This window comes from Camellia sinensis, chromosome 3 (assembly GCF_055761805.1).
Source record: "Camellia sinensis isolate YWXY chromosome 3, ASM5576180v1, whole genome shotgun sequence".
NCBI lineage: Eukaryota > Viridiplantae > Streptophyta > Magnoliopsida > Ericales > Theaceae > Camellia > Camellia sinensis.
The window spans coordinates 9,696,540-9,714,141 of NC_138963.1; the positions used below are offsets into that span (position 1 = coordinate 9,696,540).

General features: G+C 40.1%; 1 protein-coding gene and 1 pseudogene across 3 annotated transcripts; one reads left to right on the top strand and one right to left on the bottom strand.

The window, feature by feature from the left end:
- Positions 1–719: 719 nt before the first annotated feature.
- Positions 720–9,786, bottom strand: LOC145822323 (receptor-like protein 6; annotated as a pseudogene). Its single transcript, XR_014363431.1, has 2 exons — positions 9,263–9,786; positions 720–3,702 (listed from the first exon to the last, which is right to left on the bottom strand). The product of XR_014363431.1 is annotated as a receptor-like protein 6 (transcript).
- Positions 9,787–12,455: 2,669 nt separating this feature from the next.
- On the top strand, positions 12,456–17,358 carry APTX (APRATAXIN-like protein). Of its 2 annotated transcripts, none has more exons than XM_028201658.2 (7): positions 12,456–12,767; positions 12,873–12,994; positions 13,798–14,744; positions 15,517–16,195; positions 16,339–16,509; positions 16,663–16,998; positions 17,084–17,358. In XM_028201658.2, the coding sequence occupies exons 1-6, from the start codon at positions 12,737–12,739 to the stop codon at positions 16,996–16,998; spliced, it is 2,286 nt and encodes a 761-aa protein (XP_028057459.2). In that variant the 5' UTR covers positions 12,456–12,736; the 3' UTR covers positions 17,084–17,358. The 2 variants fall into 2 exon arrangements, with proteins under 2 accessions (XP_028057459.2, XP_028057460.2); XM_028201659.2 differs by having other exon boundaries at positions 12,494–12,767; positions 17,209–17,358.
- The last annotated feature ends 244 nt before the right edge of the window (positions 17,359–17,602 follow it).

The following is a 17,602-nucleotide window of genomic DNA, read 5'->3' on the forward strand; positions in this document are numbered from 1 at the left end:
TAACAACTCTACTGGTCCCAAACCCGGGTAAAGGAAGAGGGTTGTATGTTAGGTAGCCGACAGCCAACACGTAAAAAATAACCGCTCAGATCCCTTATGAAAATGAATCTTATTTTGAATCGATTAAATACTAGGTTGTTCCCCTTAAAACTAACCAAATGGTTGCTGATAGAATCGAGTGGAGAAGAATGATTCATGTAGCCGACCCATTTGATGGGACTTAAAACTTGGTTTGGTTTGGTTTGGTTATTTGATAATGATCTAAATTTAAATAATTATTAAAGGGTCCAATTAATTTAATACTAGACTCAGAACTAAAAAAAATTAGTAGCCCGTATATATTGAGTTAAGTAGACATGTTTAGAATTTAAAAAACCTTTTAAAGTTGTGCTTAGGATGACTAGATTAAGCCTAATATCAGATAGACCGAGCCTAGGATGGCACATATATCCTCAGAATGTAGTGCAAGCACAATCCAACCCGCTCTATACCCACCCCTTTACTATGCAAGCTTCACATTATCCAAAAGTTAGTCACATACAACTATCATGCAATAGTATATGCAGGTTTACCAAAGGCATTGACAATTTGACACATTTTTTTGCTTCTTTGCCTTTGCATTGAAAACAAATTGAGCCAAAGCATTCTGCTTTCAACACTTTTCTTCAGCAGTGATGATTTCTTCAAATCAGATTTATGTAATCTCTAACATGAAACTCACCAATGTATAAAGCATCACATTGAATCCACCCTTATAAAAAAAGTAAGAATAAAAAAAACTCAGATACCAGCAATCATGTATATTAGGTAAAACTAGGCACCACACTAGTAAAAATCAAACCAAGGACAACAGACAAGGTTTATTTTTCGTCCCAAGATAAACCACTTTACCACTGAACTATTCGTGCAGGTTTTTAGCGTAGGTCTTGCTGACATAGAATCATGAAAATAACTTTATCAACATGCTTGTAGTAGCATTTTCTCCATCTTTTGCAATACACGAGTGGCCCAATAACAACTCCAAAGCCCACGCTAAACCCCAATGTAGCGCTTATGTTCACCCAATTAATGTGAGATTCACAAGAGTATGAATGTCTATCATTAATTGTTGGTGTAGGCAATCCTATCGGTTCAGCTTCACCGCGACTAGGGTTCAAAGGAAACCAACGTAATCCTTTGTTTCCTTCAAATGAAGATTCTGGAAATGTTTGAATTTGGGAGCCTCTTGGGATCATTCCAACCAGTTGATTGTATGACAGGTTCAAGAATGAAAGAAATGTAAGACTTGCAAGTTGCACTGGAATGCTTCCACTTAGCTTGTTCCATGAGAGGTCTAATGATTCTAGCTGTGTCAAGTTTCCAAGTGATGATGGAATTTGACCTGTGAGGGAATTGTGCGATAGGTTGAGACCATAGAGGTATTTCAAATCCCCAATTGTATCTGGTATCTCTCCTTGAAAACAATTGTTTGAGAAATCAATGGAGGTAAATCCAGTGGAGATCTTCACCAGCTCTATCTGTATCCCTTTGATGGTAACTGTCACTGTACCCTTGTAGAAGAAGTGGTTAACCATCAGGAACTCATAATGCTGCTGATTGTAAATTGATTGTGCATTACCCCCATCAACCATCATTGCCTTCCAAGATAAGAAGCATTTATTTGGCAGAGGACCACTGAAGTTGTTCAAAGCTAGGTCAATAATTTGAAGCTTAGGCCAGCTATTATTATGGTCCTCTCCACATTGAATGCCTCCTTGGAACCTATTGGATCGCAAATCCAGTACACGCAAAAGCGATGAGCTCTTCAAGAAGCAAGGGAAGATATCATTTATGTAGTTGTTACCAAGATTTAAAACCTCCAACTTTGTTCAATTGGTTAGAGATTCTGGAACATGTCCTTCCAAGTGATTCCCATCAAAGTCCAGTGTCACTAAAGAGCAACTTATGGGGAATGTCCCGAAAATATTACCAGTAAGACTGTTATTGCGTAATTTCAGTACCCCAAGCGTCGTAGTACAATTTTCAATCAAACATTGTGGTATAGTGCCACTGAATCTATTATTGGACAAATCAAGAAGTTGAAGGTTGCTTGAGTCACATATTGATTGAGGGATGACACCAGTGAGGTTATTATTTGAAAGAGAAAAGAAAATAGAAGATGTTAGGTTGTTGCCAAGTTCTAGAGGGATAGAAGAATTGAAATTGTTGCTCGAGTAGTCCACATAGACAGCTGATTCTGGTGGTGTTGGGATCTCACCATGGAGTTGATTGGAATGGAGATCAAGGACAAAAAGACTAGGAATAGTATATGGTCTCTGCATACCCACTAGGAGATTATAAGAAAGATTCAAACACATTAGAGTTCCATTGCCAACATTCCAAATCCAATTAGGTATTGCCCCAGAAATTTGGTTGTCTGAAAGGTCTAAATAGACCATGCTTGACCAGTTCATTAGTGGAGGAAATTCTTGCAGCTTGCAAGAAACCAATCGTAATGTGCTGAGCTGGGGAAACGAAGTCAAGCTAGAATTACTCTCACTTGTACTGATTGACAGGTTGTTGTACGAAAGGTCAAGTCTCGTAAGATTTTGCAGCCTTTGAAACCATTCAAGCTGTATGGTGCCACTGAAGTTGTTGAAAGAAAGTGAGAGGATATCGAGACTTCCAAAATCAAAGAAACATGTGGGAATAGGCCCTTGCAGTTTGTTACTACTCAAATCTAGTGTATCCAATGGAGACAAGGATCCATTTGGAAATAAGGCAACTTGACCAGCAAATTGGTTGTTGGAAAGCAATAATTTCTGCAGAGATGGAAGGAAAAACAGAGATGAGGGAACACGTCCATTGAATGAATTATAAGCTAAATCAATAGATACAAGATCTAAAAGCCCTTCAAAGTAACTAGAAGGAGCTGGACCTGATAGAGCATTATGAGAGAGGTCTATATAGGTGATATTCTTGGACATATGAAAGGATGGGATTGGACCACTAAAGTTGTTAGATGACAAGTCCAAATAAACAAGATGACTGAGGATTGAATTTGGAATGGGTCCGCTGAAATCACAGAATGAAAGATCTACCCTGGACAGATTTCTCAGGTTACCAATAGAATCGGGTAATTTGCCTGAAAAATTCGTGTTGCTAAGCACAAGCCTCTGAAGGGATCCAATTTGTCCAACCTCTGGCAAAGAACCATTAAGAAATCCATTGTTTGTCAAGTCCAGAGTTTGCAATGTTGGTATCTGGAAAATCTTTTCTGGAAATTGTCCTTTCAAGTTAGAAGAACTAAGACTCAAGACTGTCAAATTTCTGAAATTGGCAAAGAACTCCGGAACTGGAGCAGAGTAATTGTTCGAACCCAGATGGATTTCAGAAAGAGATGAAGCTTCAGAAGAGAAGAATCAATAGGGCCAGAAAGATTACAATTGGACAGGCTCAAAACTCGTAGATTAGGCAGTGAAGATGAAATTGCCTGACACCACTCACTCCCCTTGGCTGATATATTTACGCCATCAAGATAAAGTTCTGTAAACCCAGTAAGATTCTGAAGAAGGGTTGATAAATTTGGGTTCTGAAGTTGCAGTGACTGAATTCCAGGGAAGTAAAGAGTAGATAGATCAAGAGTAACCAACCTTATCATGAGCGACAATTCAATTGGAATCTGCCCAGAAAAACCAGCATTTGACAAATTCAGATATTTCACTGGCTAGTGATGTTGAGGATCGGGGGCACACCAGGGAACTCAAACAAGCAATAACACACAAGTTTTAACGTGGTTCGGCAAGTCGCCTACGTCCACGGGCAGCGGATTCACTATATTGAACAAATGGTAAGAATTACACACTCTCTGTAATTCTCTCTCTCTTTGCTCTCAACTCACACCTCTCAGCTCCACATCTGATAATTATATCCTCACCCTCCCGTCTCTATTTATACACAAAGGAGTAGGTGGGAGAGCCTTCACTCTTGACTTTTGACATGGTTGGTGGCCACCAAGCTTGACTTGGTTGGTTGCCTTGGTAGGTTGCCTTCCATTGTTGACATGAGGATCACCCCTTTCACATGGGGTGACCTCCAGAATCTGTAACCAATATTCAACAAATCTCCACCTTGGCGAGGATTCTTTTATCCAACATAGTGATCGATCAACACTGCCATGCACCCGAAGGTGCTTAGTTCCGAGAGATGTTGACCAAGTCCAAACAATGTTGGAACTTGATCCCAGAAACTACCTTTGTGAGCATATCGGCTGAATTATCTGCAGTACCAATCTTTTGAAGCAGAATATCCCCTTCATTCACTATTTCTCGGATGAAATGGAAACGGACATCAATGTGCTTAGTGCGGGCATGATGAACCTGGTTCTTTGCCAAACAAATGGCACTCTGACTGTCACAAAACACCTCAACGTGCTTCTGAACAATTCCCAAGTCTTCAATCAACCCATGTAGCCAAATAGCTTCCTTAAAGGCTTCCGTTACTGCCATGTACTCTGCCTCTGTAGTAGACAAAGCCACCGTTGACTGAAGCGTTGACCTCCAACTTACCGGCCCTTTAGCAAGCGTAAATAAATACCCTGTTGTTGACCGGCGTTTGTCTAAGTCACCAGCATAATCTGAGTCCACATATCCTTCCAAATTCTGCCCGAGTCGGTTATCTCTCTCGAACTTCAATCCCAGATTGACCGTGCCATGTATGTACCTTAGGATCCATTTCACTGCCTGCCAGTGATCTTTTCCTGGATCATGCATATACCTGCTTACCATACTCACAGCATGCGAGATGTCAGGCCGTGTACAAACCATAGCATACATTAATGCACCAACTGCATTTGCATATGGAACCTGTGCCATATGCTTCCGTTCTTCTTCTGTACGTGGAGACAACGAAGCACTAAGCCTGAAATGAGGGGCCAATGGTGTACTTACAGCTTTGGTTTTCCCATTGATGCCAAATCTGTCTAACACCTTTTTCAGATACTGGGTTTGTGTCAGACAAACCATGCCCTTCTTCCTGTCTCTCTTGATCTCCATGCCAAGAACTTTCTTTGCTTCTCCCAAATCCTTCATTTCAAACTCCCTTGCTAACTGTGCCTTGAGTTTGTCAATCTCCACCTTGCTCGTAGATGCTATCAGCATATCATCTACATATAAGAGCAAATAGATGAAGGAACTGTCGGGAAGCTTACGGAAATATACACAATGATCAAATTGACTTCTTGTGTATTCTGTCTCCATCATGAACCGATCAAATCGCTTGTACCACTGTCTCGGGGATTGCTTCAATCCGTACAGCGATTTGTTCAGCTTACAGGCCCAATTCTCTTTTCCAGCAATTTTGAAACCATCTGGCTGGGACATGTATATCTCCTCTTCAAGATCTCCATGTAAGAAGGCAGTTTTGACGTCGAGTTGGGCGAGCTCGAGATCAAACTGTGCAACCAAAGCTAACAAGATGCGAATAGACGTGTGCTTCACAACAGGTGAGAATACCTCATTGTAGTCTATTCCTTCCTTCTGAGCATAGCCTTTAGCTACCAATCTAGCTTTGAATCTGATGTTGTCTCTGCCTGGAATGCCTTCCTTCTTGGTGTAAACCCACTTACACCCAATTGCTTTCTTGCCTTTTGGAAGTTGCACCAACTCCCAAGTCTGGTTCTTGTGAAGTGACCCGATCTCTTCATCCATAGCCTCCTTCCATTTGACACTTTCTACATTATGCACGGCTTCTTTGAAAGTGCAAGGAATATTGTCTTCAATGATTGGAAGTGCATAGGCTACCATATCGGTCATCCAACTGGGTTTCTTAGTAACCCTTTTCCCTTTCCTGATTGCAATGGGTTCTGATTGTTGCGGAGCCTCTGGATCTTCATTTTCATCTGAACTCTCTTCAGAGCTATCCTCTGAGACTTCTTCAGGATGGTTGATTGGCTGACTAGTCTTTGTTGGAGTCTCAAACTCCACCTGCACTGACTTCTTCAATGCTTCCTCATTCTGTTGAGGATTTGATTGCTTCAGCATTGCAGACTCATCAAAGGTAACGTCTCTTCTGATGAGAACTTTCTTTGATTCAGGGCACCACAGTCTGTATCCCTTGACACCGTCACCGAAGCCCAAGAAGATGGCTTTCTTGGCTCTTGGATCCAACTTAGATTCTGTAACATGAAAATATGCTGGACATCCAAAGATACGTAACTGGTCATAATCAGTAACTGGGACTCCTGACCATACCTCTATGGGAGTCTTCCCATCTAATGCTGCAGTAGGTAATCTGTTGACAAGATGACGAGCATAGTTCAATGCCTCGCCCCAAAATGCCTTGCTCAATCCAGACTGTGACAGCATACACCGGACTTTCTCCACCAAAGTGCGGTTCATGCGTTCTGCAACTCCATTCTGCTGCGGTGTTCCAGGAACTGTGAAATGTCTCACTATCACTGCATTCTGGCAAACCTCAAAGAAGGGATCTGATGTATATTCTCCACCATTGTCAGATCTGAGCTTCTTGATCCGTCTGCCTGTCTGGGTCTCAATCATCTTCTTCCACGTAAGAAAGATGTCTAAGACTTCATCTTTGTGTTTCATTGTATAAATCCAAACTCTTCTAGAGAAATCATCAATGAATGACACAAAGTAGTGTTTACCTCCCAACGAAGCAGTCTTGGAAGGACCCCATACGTCGGTGTGGACATAGTCTAGAATCCCTTTGGTACGGTGAATTGCAGTACCAAACTTGATTCTTGTTTGCTTGCCCAATACACAATGCTTGCAGAACTCAAGCTTCCCCGTCTTGGCGCCTTTCAACAGGCCTTGCTTTACCAACCCTTGTAAAGCCTTCTCACCGACATGCCCTAGGCGCATGTGCCAAAGTTTGGAAGTGTCTGATGCATCATCTTCTGAGCTGGTGGAGACAGCCACTCTCCCTGTGACTGTAGAGCCATCTAGGAAATATAAATTTCCCTGTCGAGTACCCTTCATTGCAACCAATGCTCCTCGAACAACTTTAAGGACTCCACCTTCCATGGTTACTCTGTAACCTTTGGAGTCTAAAACTCCCACTGAGATGAGATTCTTGGTTAGATCTGGTACATACCGTACATCTTCAAGAATTCTGATTGTTCCATCATGGCTCTTCAGTTTAATTGTTCCAATCCCCTTTGTCTGGCAAGCTTGGTCGTTGCCCATCAGCACAACTCCTCCATCGAACTCTCGTAAGCTCGAGAACCACTGCTTGTTAGGACACATATGGAATGAACATCCGGAATCTATTATCCATTCATCTGACTGGCCATATGATGAAACTGTGAAGGCTCCTCCTTCATCATTATCTCCATCTCGTGCAATATTCATCTTCTCTTCTGTCTTGTCTTTATTTGGACAATCTTTTGCCCAATGTCCCTTCTCGCGACAAGCTGCACACTCGTCTTTTGCAAGACGTCTTTTGTCTGAAGGTTTCCCCCTGGATTTTGAGCGAGACTTTCCTCGCCTTATATTTCTTCTGTTATTTGTTCTGCCTCTGACTGTTAATGCCTCGGATGTTGAGTCCCTGTTTGCAGACTTATCTTTCCTTCTGAACTCATTGTTCACCAAGGCGTTTGCAACATCAATATACTTGATCTTCTCTTTACCGTACAGTAAAGTAGTAGTGAGATGATCATACGAGTCAGGCAAGGAATTTAACAATAACAGTGCTTTGTCTTCATCACCAACGTCATCATCCAAATTCTTCAAATCCGTAATAATTTTGTTGAAATTATTTAGGTGTTCGTTCATCGAAATACCTTTAATGTAGTCGAAACGAAACAACCTCTTCCTCAAGTAGAGCCGGTTCTCAATGCTCTTTGTCATGAACTTATCTTCCAGCGCCTTCCAAAGCTTCTTCGCAATATCATATTCTGTAAAGGCATACTTCTCCTCTTTTGCAAGGCAAAGTCGGATGGAACTGCAGGCCAGGAGATTCACCCTCTCCCATTCTATCTCGTCCAGGTCATCTGGTTTGTCTCCCAGAGTGAAGTGCAGGTTCATTTGGACAAGCATATCCTTAACTTCGCATCTCCACATGCCGAAGTTGCTGCTTCCATCGAACTTCTCTACCTCGAACTTGGCATGGGACACCGGGGTCCAATGCCTAGAAGTGCTTGTACTGGCTGGATTACTTACGGACTCGGATGCTCTAGATTATGCCATTTTTTAGAAACTTCAATTCAAAAAACTGACCGTACAGATGTGTCCGAAATACTCCAAATAGTTGGGAAGCACTATTGGATCGTCAAAAACGGACTCCGAATGGCTCCGATCTGGCAAAAACACTTTGGACGGGTCAGATCTGCAGAATCTGGTGCGCTGAGATGCACCGGATAATTTCTCCCGTCAACGGCTGGTCAACGGCTCGGTCAACGGCGCAGGCGGCGCGGTCAACGGAGGATCGGCGGCGCGGTCAACGGCTTGACGGCTGGTCAACGCGGCTGGTCAGCGGCTCAGGCTGACTTGGCTGACACGTGTCTGACACGTGGCCTGACGGTCGGACGCGTGGCGATGACGTGGCGGATGACGTGGCGCTGACGTGGCACTGACGTGGCGCCACGTTGCTCGTCTTCTACCTGGGAGACGCGCGTGTGGCGCGTGGGTGAGATTGGAGATCACGCGCCGGTGACTGAACGGCGCGTGGCGGCGCGTGGTGAGACTGGGTCTGACGCGCTTTGTGCAGAGAGCGCGTGAGGGCGCGTGTGAAGGCTTCTTGGCTCTGTTTTTGCTGTTCTGGACTCCTCTTGGGGAGTTCTTCCTCCTGGTATGGTCAAAAGTGGATTTTGAGCACTTCGAAATCTGGGCACTTTCGGGAAAAATTCGATTTTTCGCAACCCGAGCTCTGATACCAATTGTTGAGGATCGGGGGCACACCAGGGAACTCAAACAAGCAATAACACACAAGTTTTAACGTGGTTCGGCAAGTCGCCTACGTCCACGGGCAGCGGATTCACTATATTGAACAAATGGTAAGAATTACACACTCTCTGTAATTCTCTCTCTCTTTGCTCTCAACTCACACCTCTCAGCTCCACATCTGATAATTATATCCTCACCCTCCCGTCTCTATTTATACACAAAGGAGTAGGTGGGAGAGCCTTCACTCTTGACTTTTGACATGGTTGGTGGCCACCAAGCTTGACTTGGTTGGTTGCCTTGGTAGGTTGCCTTCCATTGTTGACATGAGGATCACCCCTTTCACATGGGGTGACCTCCAGAATCTGTAGCCAATATTCAACAAGTGAGGCTGCCGAAACTGGATGGAATTTGCGTGAAGATGAAGCTATTGTTGGCCAAATTCAGGCACTCAAGAAACTGGAGTCTGAAAAGACTGCTTGACTGGTTGACTCCACCGGAGATTGATTCACTGTTCAGGTCCAGACCTGTAACATGACCCGCTTGATCACAAGTCACACCCTTCCAACCACAACAATCATTGCTTGGAGTCCAATTCACTAACCTGACAGAAATAGCTGGATTAAATTTGAGGCTATTCTTCAATTGGAGCAACAAAGATTTTTGATCCTCCAAACATTGGCTATATACTGGAATGGCTCTAATGCAAAGGATAGTAAGTATGGTGATTGAGAAAAGCCGGGTAATGAAAATAATTCTCATTTTTAGCTTATGGTGAAGCACACAAATGACAATGAAATGAATTGCTAAAGTTTGGAGTGGTGGCTTTAAGATAGCACAAAAGAGGCCTCTCAGTCATGCATGTGGACTTGACTCGAAATATACTTGACAAAAGGCAAAATTGTTATTGGCTTATACTGTTTGACAGAATGGACTCAACACAAAACTGTACGGAAATAAGTTGAATACGAATCGTAGAATACGATTAAAGATTGCTTGCACCAACTTTGAATGTTCTAAGTCGTGCGTAGTCGGACAATGATATGGGAGAGACAGACTAATCAGCAATGAGGTATAATTTCACCAGAAGTTCATGTTGGTACAATGGTATTGTATTCATTTTCTGTGTTCATTTGCCAAATAGTCTCGTTGAAATGGTAGTGACCCCAGATTCGTGACTTAAATTCACCCTTAACGACACGTCAGGAAGTTGGATTTGAAGCGATTAATAAATGAGACGAAACAATCCACAAATTTGAGATTATGTTTTTAGGGTAGTTTTTTCCATGTTCTGGTGGCTGTGGGACCACTACATTCACTGGTGGCAGACTTGGACTTATCTGTTCCATGCCAAGGTCGAGGCCTACGTCGTCTTCTCTTAATTAATTATAAAAAAAAAATACTAGGAAAAACAAATGGCTATTATCTTTCATTTGATTTAGCTTTGGTGAAATGCTTAGAAACAAATTAAAGCTTACAGGAATGTTGAAATAAATGACTGAATTAAGGACACAGTACATAAATAAAATTTACTCTACATGATAATGCTGTTGAATTGTGGAGCGCAGACTAGGGGTAGAGGTTACAAATCTTAGAGCATCCTTATCTGACTATCTAAATTTTATCCTAAAATATTATTAAAAAATTCATTCTCTATTTTAGGAATCACTTTTTCATCTACTTCTTCTAACAAACTCCCTATTCTTTCTCTGTTCTACTAAAATAATATTTTTAATTACTTTTAATTTAAATATTTTTTTAATAATAAAATAATAAAAACAAATGCAATAGCACATGCAACAACATATCAGAAGGAGCAGAGTAAAGATTGGGGCGGTCGACCAGTCAAGTTAATTTTGAACATTTTTCTTCTTTAGTTCCAGGACTCTCACGGGACATCCAGGAAGATGTCTGGGAGGACATACTTTGCGCCTTCAACACGAAATAAAATAAGAATTTATCAGATTAGAAATATGGAGTCACTGTAGCAATACTTATATTTGGGGATTGGATAGGGGAACTGCGGGGGGTGTCTTTTGACAGAAAAACTCCTTATTTTGAGTAAGGAGGTAATATAAGGAAAGAGATGGGGATGCTCTTAGGCCATGTTTATTTAAATGAATTAGATTAGATGATATTAACACTTATAGGACTATTAATCTTAAGATCATATATTATATCTAATACTTGGTTAGGTCTAATATTATGAAGAATGATTAACAAATAAATTTTGTAATCTAATTCATTATTCTAATTCTTTTTTTAATCTCTTATATTGTATTTCACGCTTCTGGGGATTTAATGGTCACTATATGAGGATATTATGTATGGAAAGACTATTTAAACCAAACGTATGGATAGACTATTTAAACCAAACGAGTACTCATATAAACAGAATCTCTAGCCAAAATTATGTTTGAATAACATTTCTATTACTAATTTGCACTACCTAGCTACTTCTAACAAGTTAACAATCTTGAAAGAAACTTGAAATTAGAACTTGAGATTGAATTTGATTTAAGATGAAAAGTGATGAATAGCATATAAAAGATTAAAAAAAAAATTACAATTCCCCGTTTACTTAGCATTAAAATGGTAAAACAAATGTAGAAAGTTAAATTTCTTTTTTTTTTTTAACAAATCATATTATCATGGTATAGGTAAAAAAAATGAGTTCCGATTCGTAGTTCGAATTTGGAGATTCGAATTCGGAGAAGAAGAAGAAGAGAAGAAGAAGAAGGAGAAGAAGAACAGGACTGGAGGGGCCAACAAAATCTGGTGGAGGCGGCGGCGGGCGGAGGTGGAGGCGGGGCTGCGATTTGATGATCGGCCAACGAGCGACGAGCTGCCAACAAGCTGCGACGACGACGACGGCGACTCTGTTTCTCTCTCGCCTCTGCTCTTCTCCTGTGTTCAACGAAGAAGAAGAAAAGGAAGAGAAAGAAAAGGAAAAGAAAAAAAAAATTCGAGTTACGAGTCATTTTTCAAAAAAAATACACCCAAAAAAATATTGTGAAACTGGCCAATTAATTTCATCACCAAATCCCAAGAGTTTGGCAGAGCAGATGAGACTTGAGATTTAGGTGTTTAATTCTTTTAAGATTTCACATTCGACTACTTACGATTCCCTTCGTCAACAAAATTTTTTGGGGCTACAAACCAAACTTAGTCAAATGCGTGCAAACTATAAAAAATAATAATAATAATAATAAATCATCACCAAAATTCCCCTAACCAAATAGAATTTTCATTCATTTCACTTCTATCATCTTTATTTTCTATCTTATTTTCCACTCTAAGCAAAGAGACACAAAAATTTTAGATTAGAATTGGAAAGTGTAAAATTTTGAGGAAAAATTTTTGGTTGCATTTTAGAATCATAATTTGATAATAGAGTTGTATTTTGAGTTTATAAGTTTTAAAATTATGATTTAAGTACAGAAAATTTATTTGGTTATGAGTTTTAAAAAGAGTTTTAATTGAATGATGTGACATATAATATTAAAAAGTAAGTGTTTTGAAAAGTGGATATAAAATTAATTATCTAAAATTATAATCAAACAATACACTCAAACTAATGAATAGAATTAAACTTCAAAATCTCTAGCAAACAGAGTTGAATTCAATTAATAAAAAAATAGTTTAAAGTCAATGCAGTAACATTCTAGTACGGGTTAGGCATTTTTCGTGGCTAACATTGGACTCGTAACCAAACACACCAGGCTGCAACAATTGAAAGCGAATAGAATTGCAGAACCAGCAATGGCGAACCCAGATCACCACCACCAAAAGGTTCGTCACATCAACAGATAGAACGAACGAGATTGAAGACATTGAAAGAGCATATTTCAAAAACAATGGAAGTTGATGGCCAATCCTCAACCAAGGGTACGCAAAACTCACAAATTCCATATTCTCTCTAGGGTTTCGATTAGTTTCCATAACAAATTGAAGTCAGTCTCTATGTGTATGTGTGTGTGTTTGTTCAAATAGGTGAAGAAGAGAAGAGGAAGGCCATTGTGGTGATTCTGGTGGGTGCACCTGGTAGTGGCAAGTCCACCTTCTGCGACCACGTCATGCGAGTCTCTACTCGGCCCTGGGTTCGTGTCTGCCAGGTTGGTTTCTCCCTCATTTTCACGGTCCATCTTGTGTTTGATGAAATGCTTAACTGGGTTTTTTCATAGTCATCATCTTAGAACTGTTTATTATGTTTGTGTGGATCAATATTTGTATTCCTTCACACTATATATATATATACAGAATTCCAACTTTAATATATTGTTCAGCAATTAGTTTTTGTGGGAAGCTCTATTAGCGGCATAGAAGTTTGGGGCAACATAAGCATTGCTCATAACTCAAATCTTACCAATATGATAGAATTTTAGTGAAAGCATAAGATTACACACACACCATTTTCTACCGCCTAGTCACAATCCACTCCCATTGTAAGTAGGCAGTGGAAAATGGTGTGTCCATAGCATGACTAGGGAAGGGAATAGACTTAGTACAGTTATTTCAGTTCAGGTAGCCATTAAGAACAAGCCCGTGGCCATCATCGTGCCCACTCTCACAAGCGTTAATTTTGATACTGGACCCCACAAATATTAGCTTGAATTATAGATATGCACCGAAAGAAATCTTTGTCTAATTGTATCAGTCTAGAGCTTCCAACCCAACTAGCCGTTATGCCTTTTTCTATTTTATTTGCTAGTTCTTAGCTTAAAGCCATGATTATCATTTTCATTTGTTCACCTTTGTGCTTGGGAATCAAACCTTTAAGCCCAACCTTTATGCATTCATCCAAAAAACATCTCTTTTAAAGTTCCTTGAAGTGACTTTAAGATTTGATCAGTTGATCTCTTTTAACAAAGAAGCTGATGGCTCAGGTTGCTTAGATTCCCTTTGCATTTTCATACAGGACACTATTGGTAATGGTAAAGCTGGAACAAAAACTCAGTGCCTTGCAAGTGCAGCCAGTGCATTGAAAGATGGAAAAAGTGTATTTATTGACAGATGCAATCTTGATAGAGAACAGCGTGCAGACTTTGTGAAACTTGGCAGCCCCCAAGTAGATGTGCATGCTGTGGTGCTTGATCTTCCTGCCAAGCTTTGCATATCTCGGTCTGTAAAGCGGACCGGACATGAAGGAAATTTACAAGGTGGAAAAGCTGCTGCAGTTGTGAATAGAATGCTGCAAAAGAAGGAATTGCCTAAACTGAGCGAAGGGTATTCTAGGATCACATTTTGCCAGAATGAAAGTGATGTTCAAACTGCTATTACTACATATAGTGCACTCGGTCCACTGCTCACCCTTCCATCTGGCTGTTTCGGCCAGAAGAACCCAGATGCCAAAATTCAACTTGGAATAATGAAATTTCTTAAAAAAGTAGACGCCCCTGTTAAAGCCGTATCTACAGGACATAGCTTGCAAGATTCTGTTACCACTGAAATCACTAAAGAAAACGACTCCTGCTGCAAAGGACCAGAAGGTATTAAGGCAACTGCTGGTAAGGAGGTAAAGGAAGGTGAAGATCTGGCAGTAGGTTCTGTTGATGGCACTTCATCTTTGAACAATGTTCCAACTTTGGCATTTCCATCTATTTCAACTGCAGATTTTCAGTTTGACCTTGAGAAGGCATCTGATATTATTGTTGAGAAAGTTGAGGAGTTTGTGACTAAGCTTGGCAATGCCAGGTTTGTTTTCGTAGATTTGTTCCATGGATCGAAGATACTGTCCTTGGTTAGGGCTAAATCTGGACAAAAGAACATTGACATTGATAAGTTCCTGACATTTGTGGGAGATATAACTCGACTATATTCAGGAGGACGTTTACACTGCAATGTAATAGCTAATGCTGCTAACTGGTAAGGTTTTATACAATGCTTTTAATTTATTACATGCACACCCTTCATTAAGTGTTTGTCTATCTGCAGAAAATACAAGTATGAATTTTGTGTCTTGATATAAATTCAAGTAACCAAAGCACTGCTTTCCAAATGTTTGTTTGGAGCAAGAATCCAAATCACCATTTTATCTTGTTTCCAAGCAATAGCATTCACAGAGTATACATTTTAGGTATTAAGGTAGATGTTGAAACTTTAATTATGGTCCTGCGCTTTTTATTTCTATTTATATTTAGAAAAAATTATGAATTTGGAATCACATGCAACCCTATGAAATTGAGTGTAGTTATAATTGATGATCTCCCGAAGTCCTAGACTTCTACTTTTCTTCTGATAATATGTTAAAGTAATCTTGGGAAAACCGGATCTAGTCTTTCTGAATCCATGTGTACAAGAACACATTTATTCACCCATACGTTGCAAATTCGTAGATAGTGTGATACTGAAGTGAAAGATAATTATCTTTCTGCAAATATAATCCAGGTGATATTGAACTACATTCCGGCTGATATTGAACTAAGACCATAAGGTTGCTCATATTCGCAGAACACTCTATTTTGATTGCATGTCTGCCCTTTTAGTGATGATGGGAAGTCTAACCATCTTCATTACTATCTTAATGAAATATTATACCACAGTAAACTTGTGTCTATAAATATATATATACAACGGGTGATTACAAGTTTCTACATTTCTTTGCCAAGAGATCAACTGTAAAGTAAGCTTTGTGCAGGCGATTGAAACCTGGAGGTGGAGGTGTGAATGCAGCTATATTTAGTGCTGCAGGCCCAGCCCTAGAGATCGCAACCAAGGAACAGGCTGGATCTCTTACCCCTGGAAAAGCCGTGGTTGTTCCTCTCCCTTCAACTTCTCCCTTGTTTAGTAGAGAAGGGGTAACCCATGTCATACACGTTCTTGGACCAAATATGAACCCACAAAGACCAAACTTTCTCAACAATGACTATATCAAGGGCTGCAAAGTTCTTCGTGAGGCTTACTCATCGCTTTTTGAAGGTTTTGCATCAATAGTGAGGTCCCAAGAAACATTATATGAGAAAAAGACTGAACGGATTGAAAAACATGAGTCAGTGCTGTCAGAGTCTCCAGTTGACTTTGAGATAAGTCATACAAATCAATTTTCAAGTACTGATCAGAAGGTCAAGAGAGAGGCTGTTGATGAATCTGAGAAGAACAAAAGATGCAAGGGATTTCAGGAAGAACTTCGACCTAATATAAGTGGTGCTACAGATGGAAAGGACAATGCAAAGAATGAAAAGAACTCCAGAACCATGTCCAAGGCCTGGGGTCCATGGGCTCAAGGTCTTTACCGCATTGCCATGCGACCTGAGAAGCATGATGATGTGATAGAGATATCAGACGATGTTGTTGTAGTGAATGATCTTTATCCAAAAGTAATCTCTCTCTCTCTCTCTCTCTCTCTCTCTCTCACAATTCATTTTTGAAGTTCAAAAGAAAATAAAATTCCATTCCTGTTTGCAGGCAAAATGTCACTTTTGAACTTAAAAAGAAATTAAAATTCTATTCCTGTTTGCAGGCAAAATGTCACCTTTTGGTTTTGGCGCGTTACGAAGGACTTGACCAACTTCCAGATGTAGGTAAAGAACACCTTCAGCTATTAATGGCAATGCATGAGGTGGGCTTGAAGTGGGCTGAGAAGTTTTTAAATGAAGATGGAACTTTAGTTTTTCGTCTTGGGTATCATTCTGTATGTACTCTTACGCTCCAGCTACTTGCTGACCTTTTTATCATCTTATTCCATTCCACAGTACCACCATTAATTTGACAGTGTCCCCTTTTTTTGGTTTTTTATTAGTTGCTTTTTTCTTAGTAACATTTTGAACTGTCTCTCTGCTTGCAGGCCCCATCAATGCGACAATTGCACCTTCATGTCATCAGCCAGGACTTCAATTCAAAACATTTGAAGCATAAGAAGCACTGGAATTCATTCAACAGTCCTTTTTTCCGTGATTCAGTAGATGTAATAGAAGAAATCAGCAATAGCGGACGAGCCACATTGAAAGATGATGACAAAGTCTTGTCGATGGAGTTGCGTTGCCACCGGTGCAGAAGCGCACACCCTAACCTACCCCGCCTCAAATCACATATTGGCAATTGTCGAGCACCTTTTCCTGCATCTCTACTTCAAAATGGTCGTCTAGTGCTTGCCCCAAACAAAGATGGCTCTAATCAATAGGTGTGTTTGCATCCTTTAGCTTAAATTTTTTGTGTTGTATATATTGTCTAAGTTGCACTGATTTACTAAGTCTTTTCCTCACCAGCCAATGGGGCTCTGGTGAAATCCTTGAATGTTTTGATCCATGGAACTATCAAGTTTTTGCAAGTTAGGACTGGCAATTGGGTGCTTTTATATGCAATTTTCCGATCAAGAAAACTTTTTGTGTAGTGATGATGCTGGAAGTCTCTGCTTCACTCATGACCCTGGGATTCTTGATTGTTGTGTTGCTGAAAGACCTTTTTCGGGGCAGTAATGCTAAGAACGCAAATTTGAAATACATAATAAATCATAGAAAATGTATTGACAGATTGAGATTTATTTTGAACGTTCATTCACCATAACTGAGTTTAATCTGAGCCATTTCTGTAGTACATTTTGTATTCCTACCATTCTGTAATTGGAAATTAGTCCCATTTCCTGTGGAAACATGTGTTGTAAATGGAAACAAAGTTTAAATTTGTCAAAGGAAAAGAAAATAAAAGAAGTGAAATTACTTATACAAAAAAAAAAAAGAAGAAGAGGCAAATGCTTATTTATTTTCTTCTAATTTTCTAGCATTTTA